Here is a 27,793-nt window from a genome sequence, read left to right on the forward strand (position 1 = left end):
GAAGATTATTCAACATGAACTTCAATATCTTCTATTTTGATCTTAATATTTTCAAAACTTACAGCATTTATAATCTCTTTACAAGTTTATTTCATCCACAACTAAGCCACCTTTACTGTCATCATCCTAAATGATTAAATATTAACCATATGAACTGTTAATGTGTACACCGATCAAATTAAACATAAAACTGTGTAGCTGAGTTATGGAAGATATATGTTTAAATCTAGGAAATTCCTTAGTGCTTTGTGAGCAATCTAAATTCTACTGAAGAAAAGTGGCAATTTTCCAGCTTCCATGCTCTGGTCTATTTTTTTTTTTTTTTTTTTAAATATTAAAAAGTGACTGACAATAATTGGAATAACTGGTTCCTTAGAGTTAATCAAGAAACCCAAGATAAAAAAATTCTAAATGATAGTTTTATTTGTATTTAAAAATACATTGGAAATTTCACATATGCCCATGATCAAACTTATTTTCAATGCACATTACTTAAATTGTGATGACATGGTTTGTTCTGACAAGTCCTTTTTCAAGCTGAACACCAAACTAGGGAAACTCCTATAGATTTCCATGGGCCCCGCTGCCGATGATGTGTATTGCTTCCTTGCTAAGGATGATGGGTGACCTTCATCTGCCTTTTATCACCTGAACAGTTTTCCGACCATAATGATAGTAACTGTAAGCTGATGCAGCTGTGGTGAAACCTGTGCAACACCTTTAATGAAAGGAAAGAAAATTTAGTTGTCAAGTCTAAAAATCGGTAACTGTGAGAATGATAGAGAATACATTTGAAAGAGTTTAAAAAATAAAAAAGGCTATGTGGTACAATTTTTTTACAAGAATTTAAATACACTGCTTTTAAGACTTCATTTGAATCAGTAATGTCAAATCATTAATCTAGTTAATGACCCTGAAAAATATTAGTAATTGTCATTTTTACCCAGACGTTACTCTAGGTGTCTTTCATTTTATCTTCACAACCACCTCACCTTCTAGAGGAGGAAACGGAGCCCCAGAGAGCATGTTCAGGGCCACAGAACTACCTTTGGGCTTGGCTTGGCTTCAACTCTACAGCCATGTGCTCTTTCTACTGCTCCATGCTGCTTAGAGTATTAGACTCTATTTCCTGAATATCTAAGCCATTTAAAATAAATTTCAGCTTTCTTTGATTTTTCTTTAGGTGAATTACTAGCATAACCAGATTTGCTTGAAATTACATCAGTGATGCTCACGGCTTGCTGAATGCTTGCAGCTAACGGGCTAACTTTTTAGTGCACCATGCACTTCTGCTTCTACCAGGTGAGGTGTAGGGCCATCAAGATTCAATTTTCATTTGATCCTAAAGCTGTTCATGCCAGTTTAATATTCTAAACCTAATATTCATAAGCCAATGAAACGTACAAGTAGGAAAAGTTGCTATTTCTGAAAACTAAGTTGGATGCTCTGGAAAAACTTAGACAAGGCCAGTTGCTAAAAAAATTACTATCAAAATATGCAGGGAATATAATTGTTAAAATACTGGAGAATATGGTAAGAAACCTAGAAAGTTTCTATACTCAGATTGCTTTGTAAATGTCTTAAATTTTTACATCACTTTAAAAGAAGCAGAAAATGAAAATCAGAGAGGTTGTATTATGTAGTTCATTCAAGAAAAAGTTTGAATTTGACATGTTTTCAAGGCTATAATTAAGCACAATAAGATGAAATTCAAACTCCTTTCTCCAAGATTCTCCCTCACTCTGCCCCTTTGACTAGGCTGGATGCACTTTCCCTTGGACTCTGCTACTCTCTGACTTTGCTCAGGGTGTCCTGCCCCTGAATGGCCTCTTCTCAGTCTCTCCCTGTAAAAAGTTCACCTAGACCTCCTCATGGCTCAAAATTCCACTTCTTCCCTAAAGCTTTCCTTCTTCTTCTAAACTACAACTCTTTCCTTCCTCTGAACTCCAACACATTATCTGTACTTCTCATCTCTTTTAACTTGCATGAAAGCTTCTATAATTTCTACATCCTATATTTGATAATAAGCTTCTTAAGAATGATATCAATCCTAAAATATACTCCAGAGCTTTACCCAGTTGGTGCTCAATAAACACTATAAAAGCAAAGTAATTCTAGGACTGCCAAAATTAGCCATTTAGTTGACATTCTCACAGGGTAATTCTACATTTAGCTTACCATAGTATCTGAAGGTAAATGCTGTCAGCATAATTGAAAACCGGAGCTGCCAAAGAAGCTGCCACCAAGATTAACTGGACTGCCGTGTTTACCTAAAAAAAAAAAAAAAAAAAAAGAGTCATAAATGAACAGTGCCGGCCAGATCCTGTTTCCAGCTCATGAGACAAAGGCATAGCCCATCACGGTGTAACACAACATACCCTCAGCATGCTTGATGTTATAACATCCCTGCCACAGAAGCTGGCATTCACATGAAAGGGTGAACTTCACTAACTGGCCCATCTGTCTGCACAGCTGCTTTTTACAGTGACGAGGAGAACAACTGTCAGAAAATAACCACTATCTTGAATTTCCAAGAAATTTGATAATGTTGCAAAGTTCTCTGCCTGTTGCTCATTAAAACAGCCCTGTGGATACGCAAATAATTAAGCCACTTTTTCACTTGCCTGCAATCAGAGCAGGTTAAAGATCCAAATCTAGAACCCAGATTTCCAGGCACTTCATTCCATGTTCCTTTCACTTGCTTACCTGTCAAACCTATGAGGTCAGAAAATTGAAATACATTCATCTCCATGAGAGAAGTTCTCTGGAGGAAAGGAGTAGGTTTCCCTACCCTAAAAGACAGCAGTGAGGATAAAAGGAAGAAGACAACCAGACACTGGGGACTCACACTACTCAAAGAAAGAAGTGTTGAGGGGAGCGTGTGAAGTATGAATCAGTGGGTGATATGCTAGAGAAGCACCTATGTTCTATCACTCATTCTGCAGCAAAATTAACAGGATTCCAATTAGTTTAAAAAATAAATAATAAAAATTGTCTGGAGAACTCCTTGCAAGACCAAGGATCTGAGGCATTTGTCCCTGTACCTCTTTAAGCCACTTTCTATGTAGCACTACACTCAAATTGCTGTGCTTGATACGGGCATGTCATGTGAATAAAAAAAAAAAAAAACCCAGATATGTAGATTAAAGTCCATGCCAAGAAGTCTGTGGTATAAAAGTAATCTCACTACTCTGTGCCAGAGATGATCGGCATCCCTAACCGTGAAACCTCTGCCACAGGGGATAGTGCAGAAGAATGATTAGAGCAAACTTATCAGGCCACTTGAAAAACAAATGTGCCTAGAGAGGCATTAATAATGTCCTGTGTACCAAGACTGGATATAGTTATTGTTCTACAGAGGACTCAGAAAACTGGATGGACAACTAAGAATAACAATTATTTACTAGTGAATTAAACTTTCTCCTACCCCTTTGCATGTAACAATAGATCTTGAAAAGTCAAAAGATCTTATTTATTATATGATGTTTTCATCACAGGGAGGGGTTCAGTGAAACCAGAAAGATACTTTCATAATCTGTATTGTATCTCAATCAAAATGCAATTACTTTTCTTCTCTTTCCACCTTCCCTAAACAGTGGCCCTATTACTTCATTCAAAGACTTAAATTCTCAGACCAACAATACAAAACACATGCATATACTAAAGAGTCAAAAAGCTTAGCGGACAAAAAAATTGGGTAATGACCCCAATCTCTATCCTCTATAGTCAATGCACTTAAACCTGTCTCATTTTTGGCTGTTCTAGAATAAGATTTATACTCATTGCAATAAAAATTTACAATGGAACAACTTAAAAGGACATTGGGTGTCTCTTACCTTGCTGATGAAAGTTGGTTTTAACCTAGCAGTGGCATAGCAAGGATTGAAATACTTAGAAAGTGTTCGCTGGCAGAGGAGAAAAGAGAGAAGGTTTATTATTTATCATTCAAGTTTAAAACAAACATTTTATTACATGTAGGTAACAGTAACTGAGTGCTTACCACATGCCTGAATCTATGTTAAATAAGCCCTTTATCTGCACTTTCTTTTATTATCCTAACTGAGCAGTATCTACATTCTTTATAAATTATACATGGGTTACTGAAAATGGATTTTTTAAAACTTATAGATTTCTCAATTCCAATAAAATTCTAACACTGTAACCATCATAAAGTTTGCCTGACTAAATCTTTTTACAAAATAAACTCAATAAATCCTCCTTATCACATTTTTTTTTTATAAACTAAAAAACAAAAATATATTACTGCTATTTTTAGTGGCCTGAGAACCAAAAGATGAGGTTATTATGCTATGTTTACGTGCTCAGACATTTGTAGAACCAATGAACATATATGCAAACAACCCATTCTATGATCATACAACTGTGGTTTTCCAGTTCTAGATAATCCACAGTAGAATTAACAGTAGAATTAAATTAACAGCATAGTAGGCACAGTAGAATTAAATTAACAGCATAGTAGGCCTGGTTATACAAAAACTCCTAACAGAGTTTGTTGCTGGGGATAGGGCTAGCTGGTCTGGGTTTTATGTGCTCTCAACTGAAAAGATTTTGACTAAAAACAAAAATGTACTTTTTAAAAACTGATTATTTATGTGTTCACTGAACAACAACCATAGTGAGATGATAGTTAATGTGTTTTTAAAAATTCTTTGTAAAGGGATCAAAAAATAATCGCCATAAATTATTCCCATAAAGCCAAACTCAGTATACAAGAGTGCTTTTTGTTTTTTTACCATAAGTTATAATGAATAGTAACAGAATATTTTTCTGTAACTCACCGGTGTTGGAAGAGTTCGATATCTGACATAAAAAACAGCAGCAATCAACATTATATCTCTTGAAATTATCATATAAGTAAGTGGAACTGAAAGTCAAATATAAAATAATTTTGATTGGGATTTTAAAAATTACTAAGACATTACACATACAATGAAGCCCCTCATTCAGTCTTACCATAAACTGGTATTTCTCATAAGTAAAAATTTTAATAATAAACACCTATTGATGGTTTATGGTCCTTATAGTGAACCACTGATTTTTATATTCTTTAACCTTCCCTCAAAATAAAGTGAAGAACAGACTATGGCTTTTAAAATCTATGTATGTCATTCAGAATGTTGATCTTCTAGGCCTTTTTTTTTCTTCTTCTTTCATATGTTTTTAAGCTGCAATTATCTGTATCAGCTCTACTCAGTCCCACTATCTCCTTTATTTCTCAGCTTTGTGAGTTTGGAAGAAAGATCACTATGCTCACTGTAATTACATGAAATGAGATGGTAAAGAGGTTGGAAAGGATGTTAGGACTCAACCATTCTGGCATCTCAGGACCTTTGATTGCTTCTGCATTCTAGACTATTTTGTGAACAGCACAATTTGCTGCATATACCACTTGGGGAGAAACAAAATATTTTCATTCTTGTCTGGCCAGATCCTACCCAAGTAATTGCTATTTTTTCTCCTGCACCATTCATTCAATGAATTCTTAACTAAACATGAATTCAACTTGTCAACGGTTTTCTCATTATTCCTTCGACTCTACAACATGACCTCTGAGCCAGCAGAGGATATTTCAGATGGAGACCTAAGGAACCTTACTTACTTATTCCTTTGTTGAATGAGAATGGGAAGGCAGAGGACTTGTTTCACTTTTACATCCTTCTGCACTACAGAAGTTTTAACCATGAAACATGTATTATTTTTATAAGAAAAAAAAATTTTTTTAAATAAAGGGGAAACAATCCTAGGACTAAAACTCAGTTCAAAATGTTTCAATTGCTAAAATAAAAGGATCATGCACATCCCTTCCATAATACTTTCAAACAGCTCTTTTGTGAATTACTTTTGAGGCTATACTTATGGTCCTCTCGTTTTGACATTCTGATTGTGTAACTTGAGAAAAATCTCACTAATTACACATTTAAAATTTAAATCTCTGATCACAGCCATGATGTAAGTGTTGATTCTTGGCCTAGTCCTGGGTGACAAGACTATTCCAAAGAGAAAATGCTTATCCACTCAAGTCATGCTATTTGGTACACACAGAAGATACAAATATATGAGCCAAATAACAAAACAGCTAGCCATGATTTTTAGAAGCATTTCTGTGCCTATAAAAAAAAACTTTTCTATAGCAATCACTAGCTGGCAAAATCTAACAATCAGATTTCAAAATGCAGCAAACTCATGCAAATTACATACAGTAAATCTCCAAACCATAACTTTAGAAGAAAATAAACACCTGCTAATGTATTTCATCACCACAAGGAAAGAGAATATGACTTAATTCTAAACAAGAAGTTTCTGCGTGAGAGGAAATGAGACAATTCAATGCAAAGACTTGGATTCTAGTTCTATTAACTGCCAAAATTACCATGAGTTACTGAGCATCTGACACTGTTTTAAGCATTTCATACATATAATGTCATTTAAGCTACATACTGACTCCAAAAAATAGGCCCCATCATTATCTCTATTTTACAAATACGGAAAACAAGCCTCAGGCAGATGATATAACTTGGCCAAGGTCACTAGTTAGTAAGTAGCACAGCTAGGAATAGAACCTGGGTCTATGGAATTTAGAGCCCATGCTCAGGGTACTGCATTAGGCTCCAACACATCAGTGTGACTAGGAATTAGCATTTCTGGACTCAGTTTACCATCTGTAACAGTCTGGTAGTAGAAAGGTTGTTAATAAGATCAAGGGTTCCCCAAACTGATGTCCTTCAGAGAATCACCTTGAGAGAGCTTTATAAAAGCACAGATGAAACCTCCCTGGGGGATTAGATGCACAGACAGGCTGGGACCCTGAGGAACCAGGTGGTCTCTAAGGCCTCTGCCAACTGACAATATATATTCAGGCTCTTACTTTGCTTCTTTGGGCAATTTTATCCAGTTTCCGGGCTTTTGAATGTCCTAAGAGCTCCTGCTATCTCTCCCAGCCTTCCCTTCCCTTCCCTTTGCTTCCAAGACTAAAGTAGCTTTCATTTTGCCTATCGGAGTATGATAGCATGTTAATGCAGGCAGAGGGGTATAAAATCTGTAAGAGATTACTCCAAGATTTTCCTTCCTACTTGCTAACTTGGTATGAAATATAGTTCATGTCTACCACAAGGAGGTGCATAATGGTCAAATTTTATTAGTGTTAAAGGGAAATAATAAAATCAAGTCACCTTTACAAATTAAATGTGGTCATCAATATCATAGGCTATTGCATTGAAAATAATAAAGTTAACAGATTATTCTAGAAATTGATTTAAACTAACAATAAGAATTTGCTGTATAATAAACTGTAAACAACATAATGACATGGAAAGGAACCACTACTTGGTAAATGTGGCAAGACAAATGCACATAAGCAAGTAGAAATTAACTTGGACTCACATCCGATACTATTATAAACGTAACAAAGCAAAGAGTTTGTTTCCATCCTTCTTTCCCCTTCCAGAGAAAAAGCAAGAAAAACAGAATTATTTACTATCTAGCTGAGGAAAAAAGTAAATGTCTTACTCTTGAAGAAGCAAGGCTGTTCAAATCAAAGTGGATAGAACTTTAACCCAAAAGCAGTATAAATATAAGAAGATACAAGACTACATATATACATCTTTCTCTTCAAAACCCATATAAAATGACAGTAAAGGAATGAAAGGATATAAAGTCAAAAGACAAAGAGAATGGATAGAGGAGACAAATTTCAAAGTTTTGACTACGTTTTCTGGTAGTAACTACCTTAACAGAGTGGGAAGAGCTGAAACCTAAGTCCTTCACAAAGGGATGCTCAGGAGAAGCACAGAGATGGCAAAAGAGGCAACAGATATGGTGGTGGAGACAGTGCTGGTGGGATTAAGTTAAGGTCAACATACTGAACACTGAGACACCTCTCCCTCCTCCAAAGTTCCTCTCATAGCTTAGCTCCCAAAACATTGGTGGCAAAAAGAGCTCTTACTTATAGACTAGACCTAAAAGTACTGAGAATTCTGAGCCATGCCTGGTTCCCGCCTGTTCACCCTAGCAGGAAGCGCAAGAGACATGGTAAACACAAAATGTATGAGGCTGTGGCCAGTGTAACACAGCATAATATTTTCCAGCAAATTTTTGTTTTTAATAAGTAGAAAGGGTATACTCTACAACAACAATAGAAAGTATAGAATAGTAAATACATAAATCAGTAATATAGTTGTTTATCAAGTATTATGTACTATACATTAATTGTAAATGCTACATTTTTATATGAATGGCAGCATAACAGATATGTTTACAGCATCATCATCACAAACGCATGAGTAATGTGTTCCCTATGACATTATGATGGTTTTGACATCACTAGGCGATAAAAATTTTTCAGCTCCATTACAATCTTATGGGACCACATGTTATACATGTGGTCCATCATTGACTGAAACATTATTATGCGTTACATAACTGTATAACCAGGTAGGACAGATAGGTAAGTAGAAGATATCCTGAATGATAACACTCATCTATGAAATTTAAAGAAGACTCTTTTATGAAATACTGCCATTTGTGACAACATGGATAGAACTCGAGATAATTAAGATAAGTGAAATAAGCCAGACAGAAAAAGTTGAAAATCACGTGATATCACTTATATGTGAGATATAAACCTAAAAGCAACAAATGAGCAGGACAATCAAACAGAGACTCATGGACATGGACTATAGACTAGTGGTTCCTAGTGGGGTGGAAGAGGAGTGGGGAGGTGGACAGGGCAAAGGGGGTCAAATATAGGGGCGTAGGGGAAGGGTGAATGGGTAAAGGGGATCAAATATATGGTAGCTGAAGGAAACTGGACTTTGAGTGGTAAACACATAATAGAATATACAGGTGTCAAATGATAATATACGCCTGAAAATTATATAATTGTATTGACCAATGTTACCCCAATAAACTTAATTAAAAAAATAAAATAAAAAACTTTAAAAAAAAACAAACAAACACAACAAGAGCTTTTGGAAATTAAAAATGATAGCAATAAAAATTTCAACAGAAGGAATAACAAAGCTGAGGAAATCTCCCAGAAAGAGAAAAGACAGAGTTAAAAATATATAAAATAGGAAAGAAGAGAATCAATCCATGAAGCTTGATTATGATTAAGAATTCCATCAGCCATAAGAAGAGATGAAATACTGCCATTTGTGACAACATGGATGAACCTTGAGATAATCATGCTAAGCAAAATAACTCAGACAGAAAAAGTTGAAAATCACAAGTTATTACTTATATAAGGGATATAAACCTAAAAGCAACAAATAAACAGGACAAACAAACAGAGACTCATGGACATGGACTACAGACTAGTGGTTACCAGAAGGGAAGGGGTAGGGGAAGAGCGGGGAGGTAGACAGGGTAAAGGGGGTCAAATATAGTGGGTTAGGGAGAGGGTGAAGTGGGTAAAAGAGATCAAATATATGGAAGCTGAAGGAAACTGGACTTTGGGTGGTAAACACACAATAGAATATACAGATGTCAAATGATAATGTACACCTGAAAATTATATAATTGTATTAACCAATGTTACCCCAATAAACTGAATAAAAAAGAACTCCAGAAAGAAGAGAACCAAGAAAACAGGACAGAAAGCTACTAAAGACATAATATAATACAATTTCCAGAACTGAATCATGAGTTTTCAGACTGAAGGGGCCTACTAAGTACTCAGCAAAACGAAAGACTCACACCAAACTCGAGTAGGATTTAGAGCATATACCATTGCATAATTTCAGAAAACCACAATAATAATAAAAATATCCTGGGGTTCGGCTTCCATTAATATCTGACTAGATGATTCGGAACAATCCTTCTGATAAGATAACTTAAGAAGAACATTAAAAGAATTGTTTTGAAAGCAAAAGGCTTACATGATGCTAAGAAGGTATCAGGCTAAAAACTCAGAAAAATAAGCCTAGACACTCAAAGCCATTATCCCAACACACAGAAGAAAGACACAAGAGTGTAATCTATGGTAGCCTCATGGAGTCTAAGAGATAGTAATCAAAGCCCAGAGCCTTCAACCTTGGGCTCTGATAAACCACTCCTAACTGTGAGCTAGGATCTGAAGGACTATTCCCACAAGATTGGGAGAGGAGATATTACTAAGTAAATTAGGCCTCATAGAATGCCTCATCATCTGTCAGCCTAGGTGGTCTCAGCCTCTTAGCACCTAGCAAAACTGAACAAAAAAACCTTCTCTGGCGAGTAATGCCATCATCCTAGACATCAAAATATTCCTCCAAATTATTTTTTGAACATTAATTCAATGTCTAAACAGTCAAAAATAACCAAAGGCACAAGCTACCATAAACTCAATAAAGTAGACAAATGAAAGAGATCCTCAAAGGATAGATTTTAGAATTGTAAGAGACTATAAAACAACTAAACTTACTATGTTCAAAAGGATATAAAAACAAAATTTTCAGTTAGGAATTCAAAACTACAAAAGATGATTTTGTAAGTCTGAAGAATAAAATAGAAATTCTATAACTGAAAAACAGAAGAATAAATTGGGCACAGCTGAACAGAGAATTAGTGAACTGAATGAGCGGGTACATTGGTAAGAGGCCAGAATGGAGCCCGGAAAGATAAAATGAGGTAACATCCAGAAAAGAGGCTAAGACACTTAAAAGACACTGGAGAAAGTCTAACATAGGTACACTGCAGTCTGAAAAGAGGAGGAAAAAACTGGCACAGCATTATCTGAAGATTGTGGCTAGAAATTTTCCAGAACTGATTAATAATATCAATCCACAGATTAAAAAGTCCAACAAATCCCAAGCAGGATAAATAAAAAAAAATTCACACTCAGAAATATTATTGTGGAAAACCAAAGACAAAGGAGAAATCTTAAAAGCAGTCAAAGTAAAAAAAATTCATTCAAAAAAGACATGGACTACCAGTTTTCTTGTTACCAACAATGGACATAAAAAGATAATGCAATAATATGTTCAATGTGCTCAAAGAAAATAACTACCAACCCAGGACTGCATACTTGGCAAAAATATCCTTCAGGAATAGAGGCAAAATCAGACAGAGAAAGGCAAATACTACATGGTGTCCTAAGTGAAATCTAATTAAAAAGTTGAACTCATAGAAACAGTAAAAATGTGGCTGCCAGAGACGAGTGTGGGAGAAACAGGAAGAGGGTGGAAAAGGGTATAACCTTTCAGTTTTAAGATGAATAAGGTCTGAGGATTTAATGTACAACATGGTGATGATAATGAGAAAAACAAATGGAATAATAAACATTGCTGAGAATCACTTAAAATAGGGTCAGGAGGCTATTAGGGAAGTGCGACCTATACACATCTTGTACCTTAGTTGTCTGAGCTGCTTACACATCTTGTACCTTAGTTCTCTGAGCTACTTGCTAGTTAATTGCTAAACATGTTGCTAAACTCAGCTCAAGATCAAGTCATAAACATCCTGGAATAACAATTGCTACAGGGACATATATAAATTTTACTTTCCTTGTAGTTTCTGCCTCTCTCATTCACAAATTGGAATTAACCAATCCTTGTTAACTTAAGCTGGATCCTTCATTTGAATAAAAGATACACTTTGTGGTTTTCGTCTTAATAAATCTTGCCTGTTTTTAGTCTCTCTAGAGTGCAGTTTGGATTGCTAACTTAATCTACATTTTTTTAAATCTGAATCCTTTAAGACCACAAATACATTTTTAATTTGTTTTAAAGCCTCAAATCTTTATTTGTTATCAGTGACTACAGTTAATAACATTCTATTATATGACCGAAATTTGCTTAAGGGATAGAATGTAAATGTTCTCACACAAAAAAAGAAAAAAAGGCAAAATAAAAATATTTACAGAGAAACAAAGACAAGAATGTACCACTTGTAGTAGATCTGCATTAAAAGGATTTCTGGAGATACACTTTATGCAAAAGAAAAATGATTCCACATGGAAGGTGTGAAATACATCAAACAAAATAAACTCCAAAAAAAAGTAAATATAAAGATAAACCTTAATGAACACTGATTTTATAAACAATATCATGAGGGTTTAAGAAATACATAAATTAAAGTATGACAACAATAACCTAAGTTGAGAAAGAAAGGGAGTTGAAGTATTCCAAGGCCCTTCCAGTGCCCATAATGAGCAAAGAGTTTGCTAAACTTTGACATATAAGGATGAATGTTATAATTCTGAGAATAGCAAAATGAAAACAAGAGTGTAAAACTTTCAAACTGGTACAGGGAAAACAAATGTAATGATAAAAAATATAAATAAAAGTAGGGCAGAACATATGGGCCAAATAAAACACACAAAATAAAATGGAAGATTGCTACACAAATATTAGTACTCATAGTAAATGTTAATGGATTAAATGTTCTGATTGAAAAATAAAATATTTTTATACTGGAAAAAAATAAAGAAAACCTATCTCTGTATGTGTTATTTATAAGAGATAGCTAACACATAAAGATATGGAAAAGTTGAAAGTAAAAGATTTATCATCATGCAAACAATGACCAAAAGTAAGTTAGTGTAACTATATGTACTAATATTTCACAAAAGAGACTTTAAAGCAAAACTCATTACTACAGATATAGATGGTCACTCCAAGTAAAAAAAAAAACATTCAATTCACCAAGGAGGCATAACAATTTTAATTTATATACACTTAATAGTATGACTTCGAAAGACACAAAAAAAAGTACAAAGAAAAATGAAAACTAGACATACAGTAGGAAACATTAACTTACTCTCTCAGTAACTGACAGAACAGGGAGACCAAAAAAAAAAAAGTCAGTGAAGAAACATTTAAACATCAGAATTAAAAACTTGACCAAATGGACATACATAACATCATACCTAACTAATATAGAATAAACATTCATTTGAAGCATGCTTTAAATGTTTATAAAATCTGACTGTATACTTAGATTGAAGGCCTAAAATCAGAGCCTGGTTCTCTGATTACAAGGTAGTTTTGCTTGAAATCAGTAACAAAAAAGATACCTAGGAAATCCTACAAATTAAGAATCCACTTTTATTGCCACACAGGTCAAAGAAAAAGTCATAATGAAAACAGAATATTTTGAACTCAATAATGACAAAAAATGCTATTACCAACATAAGAGATGCAGTAAAAGGGGTATTTGGGGAAAAATATACAGCCTTAAATGCAAACTTTAGAAAAGATAAACTGAAAAGCAATGAGTTAAATATACTCCTACAGCTGTGCTATTCTATACAACAGCATTTGCCCATGTGAAGATAACCACTCGAAATGTGATTGGTCTGAATTTAGAGGTGCTGTTAAATGGAAACTATACACTGGCTTTTAAAGACATAGCATCAAAAAAACTCGCTATTTTTTTATTGAATACAATTGAACTGACAGTATTTTTTATCTCCTTGGTTAAATAAAATGTTATTAAAATTATTTTACCCGTTTCTTTTTATTTTCAACACAGCTATTAGAAAACTTCAAATTACATATATGGCTACCATTATATTTCTACTAGACAAAACCATCTAAAGAATTTAGAAAAAGAACAGCGTAGGAAACCCAAAGAAAGAGGAGAAAGAAATAAAAGAGCAAGACTTAACGAAGTAGTAAACACCTCAGAGAACCATGATAAAGCCCAGTTAGTTCTTTGAAAAGGTTGGTAAAACTGACAAACCTCTGGCAAGACAATTCAGGAAAAAAACATAAGGGACAAATAACTAATAATCAGGTTAAAAGTGGGGACACACTACTACATCTATAAACATAAAAAATTAATGTGGATACTATTGATGGTTAATGGTAATTTTTTTAAAATGTAGCTGAAATGGATAAGTTTCTAGAAAAACATCACAGCTTACAAAACAGACAGAACATGAACCAGAAAACCGGAATCATCCTGTAATGATTTTTTTAAAAACTGAATCACCTATTTCAAAATTCTTTCCCAAAGAAAATTCCAGGCCTCGATAGCTTCAACAAACAAAAAAGTTCTACCAAACACTGAAAGAAAGAATAATTGAAATCTCACACAAACGTCTCCCAACAGACAAAAAAAGGTAGATTCTCTAACTCATTTTATGAGATTAGTATAAACTGGATACTAAAACCTAACAAGGGTGTTCAGAGAAAAGAACTCCAGGACAATCTTGTGGATCTAAATAGGAAATCTTCAACAAAATATGAGCAAACCAAATCCGGCAATATTTAAATATATCCTGACCAAGTTAGATTTGAACCAAGAATTTCAGGTTGGTCTAACATTTGAAAATCAAGAATGTAATTCACCACACATTAAAAGCCTAAAGGGAAAAAAATATGACTATAATACACAAAGGAAAAAAGAATTTGATAAAAATCAATATCCTGTTATAATAACTCTAACTCCCAATAGAAGTGAACTTTCTTAACCTGAAAAATCAGGGTATCTACAAAACTCTACAGGAAATGTCATATAATAGTGAAATGCTGAAAGCATTCCTTTTGAGATTGGGAATAAGACACAGACACCACACTCCTGTTCGACTCTGTACCATGTAGCATAGTAAGGCAAGTAAAAGAAAAGCTAAAAGGATTGGAAAAGAAGACATACACTGTCATTGATTATAGACAATATATAACTGAGGATACAAAAAATCCAAGAGACTTTTACATTTACATCATTAGAATAAGAGTTCAAAAGTTTTACCAGACACAAAAATCAACATTAGAAGTGATTTTCATCTATCAATTAGCAGTTATTACAATATGAAATATTTAAAAAGCTACCATTTATAAAAGCATTAAGAACTATCAAGTAAGTACCTAGGAATAAATCTAAGAATATTACCTCTGAAACATTTTGACATTTTTAAAAGACCTAAATAGAGCAGATACCTCATATTTGTGGAATGGAAGATTCAATATTGTAAATATATCAATTCTTCCACATAGATCTAATAAATTAAATGCAATTCCAATTAAATACCAACAAATTTTCCAGAGAACTTGAAAAGCTGATTCTAAAATTTACATACAAATGGAAAGGGGTAAGAATATCAAAGGTGAAACGACTCGCTCTACCAGATAGCATGACTTTTAAGCAAAGTAATAATAAAGGATGGTACTGGTGCAAAGATAGACCAATCAATGGGGGAAAACAGAGACAACCCAGAAATGAACCCATGTATATATGGATGTTGAAGAGAGTCTGCAGAGAGTACACACTTTTCAATAAAAAGCACTAGGATTAACCATAGAAGCAGTTCAAAAATTAATTTTTAAGAGAGAATTTTTTTAAAACATCAACTAGGAAAATGTAAAAAAGAATGTTAAAAGCCTTCCAATACAAAACATAATCACACATAAAGGAAAAGGTTATCAGAATGGCATGAGACTTCCCAACAACAATATGGAATCTTTAAGTCTACAGAACAGGGTCTTCAAAATTCTCAGTGAAAAGAATCTGCAATTGAAAATTATGCCCAGTTTGAACTTCAATCAAGTATGGAGAGCAGAGTAACAAACATTTCAGATGTCTTTAGAATAAAGATATTTTTGAGCTCTAAAAATTTGGCCGCCATGCTGCAACCTTGCACAGGAAACAGTGGTTGCACTCCATCCACCAAAAGCAGGACCTTAGCAAAGAAGCCATGGAAGCCTGGAAAAATAGACTCAACACGGAAAAGAGAGAATGGAAATCTCCAGAATGATAGTGAAGGGAAGTTTCAGCTTGGAAAACAACCTACACTCATTATTTAGGTAAAGCTCACAGCAACATTATCCATAATGCCAAAACCTGGAAACAATGCTTGTTTAATAGGGAAATACCTGGCTAACCTTTGCAAAACAATACAAAAAAAAAAAAGAAAAGAAAGTAACTCTGAAAAATAGGAGGCACAAAAGTACACAAAATCATTTGAATTTTGAATGTCAACAGAATGCTCCCGTTTCTCCTACAAATTATTTATAGCAATTAGAATGAGACTACCCCTGCCCCTTCCACACCCCCAATCATATACACACAACTCTGACTTTCAAAGAAGCACATAAATATAAACATAAGTCCAATTCAATTTTTAATTTAGTATGGAAATTTAAAAGCCTAAAGATAGAAGAGGAACAGAATGTCTAGATTGAAGAAACTATACTAGACTGAAACACCCCTACACTTCTTTCTATCAAATGCCAATATAACTTGCTATTGAAAGGCCATGTGGCAGTTTTGTGTTCTCAGATTCTATTTTTAAATCTTGGAAATAAAGAGTTTAATCTGAAGAAGGGTGAAAAACTAAGAAATACAGCTAAAGTAGAAAATGAACAACCAGGAAAACACATGCAAAATACAAAGCAAGATCATAAAATTCTGTTAGAAAGAGTATTCATATAATGTACATACTACATGCATGATTTGAAACTGCATAATAGTGTCTAAGTAATAATAATGTGAAATTTTAGAAATCTTCAAGGTTTCAGAGCTCTCAATTATTATGATTAAATTGTACTTAGGAAAACTTTAAATTGTTTTCAAAAACCTAGGCACTAAGAAAATATAACAGTTTCAAAACATTCTAGACTAATATGAATTGGCACTGAGAAATATTTACTCAATTTTAACTATAAACAATCTTACTAAGAAAACATCAGATTCTACTATTATAACAAGGATATAAACTCTAAAGCTTGACATGCCAAACAGTTCAGTAGTTCACAATTAGGGAAACAGTTTAAAGTTGAAAAATATATTTTTGAAACAAAATTATTTGTCCATAGCAGTTACTAGCTATTACTACCATTCTTCTCTGTGCTATTAAAAAGTACGCATGACGGCGTTCTTACCTGGAATAAGATCTGCATAGGTCAAGCTAACATATAAGATACTGATAAGTATTTTATCAGCAAGTGGATCAAGAGCACTTCCCAAAGCTGATTTTTGATTGGCCCAGTTTCGAGCAATAAATCCATCCAACTGAAAATAGAAGTTTTTTTTAAAAAATAAATTTCATAATAAGTACAGAGTAGATATCTTGAAGAGATACCAGAATAACAGCTATACTTTCAAAATATGCAAATAAAATCTTCAGTTTCTTACCCCCAAACCTTTTCACTCTTTCACTGGTATATGGTTAGCTTTTAAATTCCCAACTGGTCTGAAAATAATTTCACTTTTCTATAGTACTTTTCTTTTCCGAAGCCTTCTTATATTTCTGGTTTTCATAATGCCCCTTTGGGGGATGAACCCAGACACAGATGTAAAAACCCCAATAAAACTCACAGAAAACATAACTGATAAGAGTGGACAAGGAGCCCCTCTCTTGAGCCTTGGGCTGAATTTTCACTGCAGCGCAAACAGCTGCTTTTACTTGCAAGAACTACCATTTACCTGTGAGACTCTTTAACTCTTACCTAGTTTTCTGTGATGTGATCCAAATCCCCAAGTTTTAACTATTATTATTATTTATTTATTTTTTTTGGTTTAGTACTACTGTTAATTCCATGACTGGCTATATTCGCATGACCTGTATTTGAAGAAAAAACTCAATCCTCTATACCTGGCCTACTTTAAATTTCTGGTACAAAAATTACTTATTCACTATTCTTGGAAACAAATATTTTAAACCAGAGGTCATATCTGATTGCCAATGGGCCAAATGGGGCCTGTAGGGCTAGTTTTGTATGACCCGCTTAGTGCTTTTAAAAATATAAATTAGTTGCCAAATTTAAATATTCAAAGTCTTACCACAAAAAACAAACAAACAAACAAAAAAAAACCCCAGATCTCCAGGCCTACCCTGGGGCCACAAAATGGACTGAAACCAAGTACTGCCTATCCTCATTAAACAAGGCAGATAGTCTTTAGTTTTCCAAGTCCCTACCTGGCTTTTACTCATTTTTTTTAACTTTAAGCTTCAAGAAATGTTCGAATTTTATAGTCCTATTTCCAAGAGAAAAATATCAAATTAACTTAGACGTAATTTAACATGGTACATTTCACAGGATAAATAAGTCCTCCATATCTCCAGATCTGAGTTAGAGGAAACAGCAGTAGCTCAGGACAATGGATAAGAACTCGCTCTTTGCGGCAGAACATAACTGGTTTGTGTCCTGGTTCTCCACCTTACTGTGTGACCTTGGGCAAGTTATTTGGCCTCTCTAAGCCTCAGTTTTCCTCATCTGTGAAACAGAGACAGTATTATCTACCTCAAAGGTGTTGGATGTCTTCAGCATATGATGTGATTAATACTTGTGCAGTACTTGACACTTGGTAAACCCTCCAAAAAAGCAGTTACTAGCTATTATTACCACAAATGAAACAATCTATTTTCTTCCTAAGTAGATTAGATGTAATGCTAACAGACAGTGCCTAGAACTAGAAATCAGGGCCTTGGAAGATACAGCTTTCAGCTGTTTCTGATCTCAGGGAACTTAACTTCCCATTTTTTCACCATCATCACTCTCATCCTCACTGTTCCTCTACTTACATGAGATTCCAAAGTCATCATCACTGCTCTGCAAATAACTATTATTACCCCTATTCCACTCTGCCTTAAGCCTGCTTAAGCACAACTATCCATATACTCCAGCCAAGCCCAAACCCAAGCAGTTGAACACTGATCAAGGAAAACATATAAATAGGTTGACTGATCGCACTTCACATTCATGACCACAAATCTCCTGTGGGCACTCAATACTGCTTGGCAACCCTACACCTGCTTACTGTGTTTATCTACTCTTTTCACACTGTCTGCTCTTACCCCAAACTGATTCCATCCCTCCCAAAGCCTCTACTCTAACTCATTACTGTCTATAATTTCCTTGAAAAATAAAAACAGGTTGTCAGCAATCCCTCATATTCCCATTTCTAATCCACCACTTACCGGCATCCATTCATTCTCTCTGCCTTCCCTGATCCCAGGCCCTCTCTTCTTACGAGTTGCCATCATCTTTCCCCACCTCCCTTGCAACATCAATCTCTCCCTTTCTACCCATTTAATTAACTAGTTAATTAACAACATAATTTTCCCCAGTATGTGTATCTTTAAAACTACCTTTCCTTGACCCTATTTCTCTATGCTCCATAAAGCAAAACTTCCTCAAAGCAACGTCTATTGCCATTACCACCTCACATTTGCTCACTAACGCACTCTGATTCCCACCCTCTAGAGATGGTACTCATAAAAGTCACCAATGAATTCTACATTTTCAGCTTGACATCAACACAAATTAAAGCACTTTCTTCACTTAACTTCTGGGACACCTCATTGTCTAATTTTCTTCCTTTCTCACCAGCTATTCCTATCTCAGTGTCCTTTACTGGTTCCTTCCCTACTGCTCTACTTACTGTTCATTTCTCTGATCCCTTCTCCTCTTTCATCGCAGCCTAGATCAGGGGTCTCCAACCCCCGGGCCACAGACCAGTCTGTGGCCTGCTAGAAACTGGGCCACACCACGGGAGGTGAGCAGCAGGTGAGCCAGCAAAGCTTCATCCGTATTTGCAGCCACTCCCCAGCGCTAGCATCACCGCCTCAGCTCCACCTCAAATCACCAGGCATTAGATTCACACAGGAGCACCAGTCCCTGGTGCCAAAAAGGTTGGGGACCACTGGCCTTGATAACTTCACCAGACTTGACCATCTATATGCTGATAACTCTCAAATCTATCTCTAATCATGACTTCTTCCAACTCCAAACTAGTATATTTAACTACTCAATTTATACCTCTATGGGGACAGGCATAATAGTTCTTGGTATTTTTCCACAAACTCTGCCCTACCCTAAGCGTTGCTAATCACGGAAAAGAAAATGTTAACCTACATGTACCTGCTTGGTGAAAAGAAAAAAACAGTAACAGCCCACCAGTCATATTTAACTCCTTTTTTTCTCACCTCACATATCCAATCCATCAACATTATCAACTCTAGCTTCAAAACACACCTCGAACCCATTCACTTCTCTCCCACTCCAAACTCCCACCACCACTCCCATAGATTTCTGTAAGGCTCCCAACCAGGCTCTCTGCTTCCACTCTTGCCTTCCTATAATCCACTTATTTCCCATATACAACATAAATCAAACCTTGTCATTCCCCTGCTTAAACCCTCCATGAGTCCAGCCATCTGCCTAGCAGCCATTCTAGAGGCATTGAAACCTCCGTGGAATAAGTGTGAAATATGGTACCAGCTAACTCGGGTTTCCAGACATTGTCTTACATAATTAGAAAATGTAAATGAGGGTTCTCTCATTCAGTGACTATTGCAATCTTATGTGGCAGCTAAGAAAAAACTACAAACAAACAAACAAAAAAAGAATGAATCCAGTAAGAGAAAAAGATCTTGTCTGTTACGGAAAAAAAAATCCATTATCAGTATAATGTCCTTGGACAGAATTGGAGAATATATTAATAATCAGCAGAGGTCTTCAGGCTTCAGAGATAAAAGCAGGGAAAAAGAGATTATGAGAATGGGGAGAAATTGTGACAAATAGGAGGTAACTCTGGAAAAACACAGGTAGCAGCCATTTTGAGAGACTATATTTGATGCATATTTGGAAATGCCATATAACAAAGCAAATGCCCTCCCTTTGTTTACCTGCAAAATCTTCAGCTAATTCCATACTGCTCACCAGTCAATGGGCAGGTGGAATTTTGTTTCTATGAACTTCAAAGGGAACAGCTGATGTTACAAAGAAAGATGCTATACAACTTTTATTAATAGAAAATGAGTTTCTCTTTTTTCTCACTAAATATTGAGCAAGGCTTTTCACATATAAATCAGTTCGAAGAGGCACCAAATCATTACTGCCTGTCTGGACACTCACATGGATCTAAACTAGCCTTGTACAAGAATATATTGTACCTATTTCTACATGCTAACTTTGCCCTGATTTAAAATTTTTCCTCTACCTTTTCCCTATTTCTCTCAGCTGTGTTTTTGTAGGACATGTAGTTTTATAATCCATTTCAAATCCCTTATGAAACAAGGTAGGTAATAAATACAAATAATGTTATATATCATGATGGCTGGTCAGTCCATGAACACCTTTTTACGCATAATGCAACCTTCTGTTATAAAATTATCTTCTAAGTTCTAATTTGAGATAGGCCAAATAACACCCCCAAATAACAACCCCCAACAGAGGTATCAAGGAGCTTTTCTTGCCTTTGTTCATCTGCTGAGGGAGTAGAAGAAAGAAGGATGCCTAATGCTGGGTGGTCACAGGGTATGAACCAGGGTAAGGAGAAATCAAGGACCAAATCTGTGCAGTGCCTATGTCCTCCCACCAGCATAAACCTAAACAGAGCTCTGACCTCTACAATCTCCCTGATCACAAAAACTGGCCCAATGTTTCCCTCTCCACCAGTAAAACAAACTGTTGCTGAAGATCAGAGTATTTCTATCACAATAAATAGGAAAATAGTCTCACAGCTCCTTTATTTCTAGATTTTTTTTTTTAGGTGAGGCAATTCTTGGGTGACCTCACAGATTGCAAGGACCTTGTCAGCTTACAATCCCTTATTTTTTTATTTTGTATGCCTACAGCACCTGGTCTTCCTAGGTGGTCTCTCATCCAAGTACTAACCAGGCCCGACCCTTCTTAGCTTCTGAGATCAGATGGGATTGGGCTTGTTCAAGGTGGCATGGCCGTAGAGTATGTCTATCTCTAACACAAATACCTGGCTCTTCGGGAATTTCTAAGAGTTTTTCTTTTATGAAAAAGTTAAAAATCAAGAGTAAAAAGCTCCCTCTCATGCCTCCCTACAATCTCTACTACCTTCCTTAAATGACATAAAGAATAACAGAGTCCCACATAGATGCTAAAGACAAGTCCCTATGCAAAGTATCAGGTGAAATTCATCTTGAGGATTTCCTTACAAAGAAAAGCAAACGAAGGCCGTGCTATTTCAGTGTAGTAGAGGTCCTGGGATTTGGAAGGGGAACAAAACAGAGGGAATGCCTGTACAACTTACCAAATCAGTTAGTCCAGCTAAAGCAAAAACTCCTAGTGCAATATTAAAATCTTCTTCGATAATCAAATAGCCCAAAACTGGGGCCAAGCCAATTCTCGTCATTGACAACATATTTGGGATTGTCCATGGGTTTTCATACTGAAACACAAATGCAACAAAATTTAAATTAAATGCTATAAATTCATACTTTAAATAACTATATACATTGGAAGAATTCACTTTATCAACTTAAGAGTTAGAAGCTGTATAAACTTTAAATTTAGTACTTTGAGTTTTTATATCCATTCTGTTTTTTACAGATGTGCTCTAAAACTGCAAAGGATACAAATGATCTGTCATGTACCCAACCGTAGACTAAAGTGTCTACTATATATACAATAGATTCTCTTCCTAGAGAGAAAAAGAACAAACATATTCTCTACCACATAAGTCAAGCCTTTGATATATGACTCCACCATTAGAATTCAAAACTTAAAACACTGATCAAGTAGACAGTCTAGAAAATGTCAGGAAAACAACAACAACAATAAACCTTGGGCATTTTGGCTTAAAAATACTTATTGTAAATAACCTCCCTCACTCCCCTACAGATTCCCATCAAAAGACTACTACTCTACAGTGTATGGAAATACGAACGACAAGAAAAAAAAAAACATTCAATTCCATAACCTCGCTACTAAATTGGAGAACTGCGGGAAGAAAATGGAACTAGAAATAAGGATTGAGATCCTTAAGAAATAAAGAGAAATTCAGTAATATACTCAAAATAGCCATAGAAATAGTAAGATCCCCAACAAGAAACCAAGAGCTTTCACACCTCCCCTGAGAGAGCTTTACGATTCCTTGAAACTTCATCTGGAGCCAAGCTGTTTGAAGTTGACACTAACACAAGGACTTCTTGGCAGCTCCTCTGAAGAACATTCTTTCCTTGCCAAACATAATCTGTTTCATGAAAGGGTATTTCAACTTTAAAAAGCCTCAGCCTAAGGAAGTTAAGACACCCAGCACAATGGGGTACAGAAATAATAAGAAAATGTATTTTCCTAAGCCTGGATTTTTTTCTCCACTGACTTGAGACTGCCAATTCTACCCCATGAGACTATCTCTGCACAAAACTAACCCTAGATGACCTTTCTTAAATGGTAACCAATTTGCCTGAATCTTAATCTTGATTTTCTAAAAAAGTGAGTTTCTACTTCGAAAGACTTCTTTTAAAATTCCATGAATAATCCTGTAAGAAAGAGTTCACCAAAGATACTTAGTTTGTGTTTTTAAACAGAACCCCGCAAGAAATGTTCACCTCAGTTTGAAGGAATAATGGGGTTACTGGGGTCAGGTGGCAGAATACTGTCATCGAAAGCCACAGAAAAACTTCAAATTCTCCAGGAAACAATCACCAAACAAGCGGCAACACAAACCTCTACTCAGGGACCTTTTATTAAAAGGAGACCACATTACACACCATAATTAAATAGAAACATTCTTGGAACATATTCCAAACTCAAGTTCAAAGGTGACAGTGTTTCAGAATCCGGAGAAAAGGTCACTCTGCTGACTATACTGTGGTGAAGAATAAGTCAAATACCAATTCAATATTACAGCAACTCACAGAGTGAAAAAGATAGTTCGACTGAGAAAAGTAACAAAGCAAAGGGTCAGAAGAAGAGGCCCAAAATTAATCTCAGAGATATCCATGGGGCAAAATTAAACACAAAGACTAGACTGCTGTCACCTCCACCGGGCCCTCAGGATCCAAAGGGTAACCTAAATCCCGGACTCTCGTGTGGCTCTCTGAGTCTCTTCCTTGGTCACAAATAATTTTACCGAGGGGTCCAATCTAACCATCAAACCCTCGTTCTACTTCTTCTTTGTTTGTGGACTGAGTTTACATGCCAGCAAGGCCGGACCCCGTCGCTGAATCCCAGCCCCCTCTTGGTGGCACGCTGGGAAAGGCATTTCTTTCTTTCCTTATTCTTTGTCTTTTAGGTGAGGCAATTCTTGGGTGACCTCACAGATTGCAAGGACCTTGTCAGCTTACAATCCCTTATTTTTTTATTTTGTATGCCTACAGCACCTGGTCTTCCTAGGTGGTCTCTCATCCAAGTACTAACCAGGCCCGACCCTTCTTAGCTTCTGAGATCAGATGGGATTGGGCTTGTTCAAGGTGGCATGGCCGTAGAGTATGTCTATCTCTAACACAAATACCTGGCTCTTCGGGAATTTCTAAGAGTTTTTCTTTTATGAAAAAGTTAAAAATCAAGAGTAAAAAGCTCCCTCTCATGCCTCCCGACAATCTCTACTACCTTCCTTAAATGACATAAAGAATAACAGAGTCCCACATAGATGCTAAAGACAAGTCCCTATGCAAAGTATCAGGTGAAATTCATCTTGAGGATTTCCTTACAAAGAAAAGCAAACTAAGGCCGTGCTATTTCAGTGTAGTAGAGGTCCTGGGATTTGGAAGGGGAACAAAACAGAGGGAATGCCTGTACAACTTACCAAATCAGTTAGTCCAGCTAAAGCAAAAACTCCTAGTGCAATATTAAAATCTTCTTCGATAATCAAATAGCCCAAAACTGGGGCCAAGCCAATTCTCGTCATTGACAACATATTTGGGATTGTCCATGGGTTTTCATACTGAAACACAAATGCAACAAAATTTAAATTAAATGCTATAAATTCATACTTTAAATAACTATATACATTGGAAGAATTCACTTTATCAACTTAAGAGTTAGAAGCTGTATAAACTTTAAATTTAGTACTTTGAGTTTTTATATCCATTCTGTTTTTTACAGATGTGCTCTAAAACTGCAAAGGATACAAATGATCTGTCATGTACCCAACCGTAGACTAAAGTGTCTACTATATATACAATAGATTCTCTTCCTAGAGAGAAAAAGAACAAACATATTCTCTACCACATAAGTCAAGCCTTTGATATATGACTCCACCATTAGAATTCAAAACTTAAAACACTGATCAAGTAGACAGTCTAGAAAATGTCAGGAAAACAACAACAACAATAAACCTTGGGCATTTTGGCTTAAAAATACTTATTGTAAATAACCTCCCTCACTTCCCTACAGATTCCCATCAAAAGACTACTACTCTACAGTGTATGGAAATACGAACGACAAGAAAAAAAAAAACATTCAATTCCATAACCTCACTACTAAATTGGAGAACTGCGGGAAGAAAATGGAACTAGAAATAAGGATTGAGATCCTTAAGAAATAAAGAGAAATTCAGTAATATATTCAAAATAGCCATAGAAATAGTAAGATCCCCAACAAGAAACCAAGAGCTTTCACACCTCCCCTGAGAGAGCTTTACGATTCCTTGAAACTTCATCTGGAGCCAAGCTGTTTGAAGTTGACACTAACACAAGGACTTCTTGGCAGCTCCTCTGAAGAACATTCTTTCCTTGCCAAACATAATCTGTTTCATGAAAGGGTATTTCAACTTTAAAAAGCCTCAGCCTAAGGAAGCTAAGACACCCAGCACAATGGGGTACAGAAATAATAAGAAAATGTATTTTCCTAAGCCTGGATTTTTTTCTCCACTGACTTGAGACTGCCAATTCTACCCCATGAGACTATCTCTGCACAAAACTAACCCTAGATGACCTTTCTTAAATGGTAACCAATTTGCCTGAATCTTAATCTTGATTTTCTAAAAAAGTGAGTTTCTACTTCGAAAGACTTCTTTTAAAATTCCATGAATAATCCTGTAAGAAAGAGTTCACCAAAGATACTTAGTTTGTGTTTTTAAACAGAACCCCGCAAGAAATGTTCACCTCAGTTTGAAGGAATAATGGGGTTACTGGGGTCAGGTGGCAGAATACTGTCATCGAAAGCCACAGAAAAACTTCAAATTCTCCAGGAAACAATCACCAAACAAGCGGCAACACAAACCTCTACTCAGGGACCTTTTATTAAAAGGAGACCACATTACACACCATAATTAAATAGAAACATTCTTGGAACATATTCCAAACTCAAGTTCAAAGGTGACAGTGTTTCAGAATCCGGAGAAAAGGTCACTCTGCTGACTATACTGTGGTGAAGAATAAGTCAAATACCGATTCAATATTACAGCAACTCACAGAGTGAAAAAGATAGTTCGACTGAGAAAAGTAACAAAGCAAAGGGTCAGAAGAAGAGGCCCAAAATTAATCTCAGAGATATCCATGGGGCAAAATTAAACACAAAGTTGCAAAAAGCCAAATCATTTCATTTGAATTAATAAACCAGATAGAATGTTGTTCAGACAGTGAAAGGGGTTCTTTTAAACTCCACATAAACTATTTCAGTTAAATAAAGTAACTCATTAATTTCTAACCATTTCAATCTGAAAGTTTCTAAATTAAAATTAAGAGAGCTAATCTCAGATTACCCAACCAGATAACCTGTGGCATACTCGACCAACTACTGCCATTCTGGGAAGGACTTCAGCCAGCATATGGCAACCTCAAAGCATCCAGCATTCCAACCCTAACATGCTTTAGCTATTAGTGGAGCTGAGACCCCTGCCAGGATGTGGCCACCTCAAGCCATGCTGTACAACAGATGAAAGCAGTACAAGGGCCCACTGAAGACCTAACAATTGAAGATGTAATAATTGCATGAGTCTTGCTAACATGACATCAAAAGCTCTCCCACATTTATGCTCTGGTGTCTTCTACTTGGGTAGTATTTCAACAGGTAAGTGGACAAGTATTTCCCTCCATTATCTCAAAAAGAGAGTTTTAATCTTTTCCTGTAATTAGAGGTTAAAGGATCTTTTAATTACGACATAAATTATTTATCCTTCACCTTATATGTAAGGTTGCCAAATGTCAAATAATAGCGAATCGAACCTGCACAAGCAAACAAAAAGGCCTGTATAACTTTCTGATGATTCCCAAACTTGCCCTAAATTTAGGGAGTCCCCTCATAAAATTAAAAATAGGCTTTTAACAATAAAACAAGTGAAGGTTATTTTTACCAATGCAATATCCAGGGGCCAGTCCACCAACTGGTGCGGATAGAAGAGGATTTTAACCTGACCACCGAGACTGAAGGTGGACCCGGTTGGTACCCCTTAAATTCATCCCAACCGAATAACCTTCTCGTAACTTCGCTTCAGGTAACGTTTTAAAAGTTCTGAGAAGGAAGCACCCGGACCTGCCAGAGATCCTTATTCGCATCCAGGACTGAGCCCCGCAGAGCCGGCACCCAACCCTGGGTCGCCCCTCCTCTTCCGTACGTACCAGGCTGGCGGCGCTCGCCGGGCCCCACCGGCCGCCCCGGGCCTCGGCGGCCGCACCGCCTCCGGCAGTGGGCCCGGGGGTCGCCTTCCCCGCGCCTGAGCAGCGACCCCGCGAGAATGCCCCAGGCAGCTGCAGGCCGAGCGCGGCGGGGCGCAGCCACCAGCGCTCTGCCAGGAACCCCAGGCACCAAGGCGCGGGCGACAGCAGGGGCCCTAGGGCGCTCTCCTTGCCCCGCCGCGCCCTCAGAGCCCATGCGGCGCCGCGCAAGGCTCCCCACGAGCCGCGCGCCACACGCGAGGCCAGCATGGCCCTGCGGCCGCGCCGCACAAAAACAGGCACCGAGAGCTCAGCAGCCTGGGGCACTAAAGAGCCGCTTTTCTCTCGAATACCCAAATCCTCCTGGGACCTCCCCAACCTCCATACTTGTTTTCAAACCCCAGCACGTTCTCTTATACAGGTGGCCTGGAGCCGCCAAGGGCGGACGGACGTCTTCGCGACGCTTTTGCGACACCGTCGCTGCTGGGCTCCCCTGCGCCCCCGGCGGCAGCGGGAGGCGCTTGTAGTTAGTTCATCCCTTTAGCTTTGGGTAGC

The 27,793-nt window shown here is 36.5% G+C and overlaps 1 protein-coding gene and 2 pseudogenes across 2 annotated transcripts; all 3 read right to left on the minus strand.

Moving 5' to 3' along the window:
• Window positions 1–284: 284 nt before the first annotated feature.
• Window positions 285–27,793, minus strand: CRLS1 (cardiolipin synthase 1). Of its 2 annotated transcripts, XM_006921607.3 has the most exons (7): window positions 27,203–27,793; window positions 24,448–24,585; window positions 16,821–16,950; window positions 4,800–4,885; window positions 3,837–3,905; window positions 2,179–2,270; window positions 285–718 (listed from the first exon to the last, which is right to left on the minus strand). In XM_006921607.3, the coding sequence occupies exons 1-7, from the start codon at window positions 27,506–27,508 to the stop codon at window positions 631–633; spliced, it is 909 nt and encodes a 302-aa protein (XP_006921669.1). In that variant the 5' UTR covers window positions 27,509–27,793; the 3' UTR covers window positions 285–630. The 2 variants fall into 2 exon arrangements, with proteins under 2 accessions (XP_006921669.1, XP_024895723.1); XM_025039955.1 differs by lacking the exons at window positions 24,448–24,585; window positions 27,203–27,793 and adding an exon at window positions 21,949–22,106.
• Window positions 21,512–21,630, minus strand: LOC112471199 (annotated as a pseudogene).
• LOC112471200 lies at window positions 24,011–24,129 on the minus strand (annotated as a pseudogene).

The sequence above is a fragment of the Pteropus alecto genome, unplaced genomic scaffold (genome assembly GCF_000325575.1).
Source record: "Pteropus alecto unplaced genomic scaffold, ASM32557v1 scaffold45, whole genome shotgun sequence".
Classification (NCBI taxonomy): Eukaryota; Metazoa; Chordata; class Mammalia; order Chiroptera; family Pteropodidae; genus Pteropus; species Pteropus alecto.

Coding starts and splice junctions, on each gene's coding strand:
- CRLS1 (XM_006921607.3), bottom strand. CDS start 27,508: ATGCTGGCCTCGCGTGTGGCGCGCGGCTCGTGGGGAGCCTTGCGCGGC. Junction 16,951..24,447: donor TAGCTGGACTAACTGATTTG/GTAAGTTGTACA, acceptor TTCTATTTTCAG/TTGGATGGATTTATTGCTCG. Junction 3,906..4,799: donor ATCGAACTCTTCCAACACCG/GTGAGTTACAGA, acceptor CTCCTCTGCCAG/CGAACACTTTCTAAGTATTT.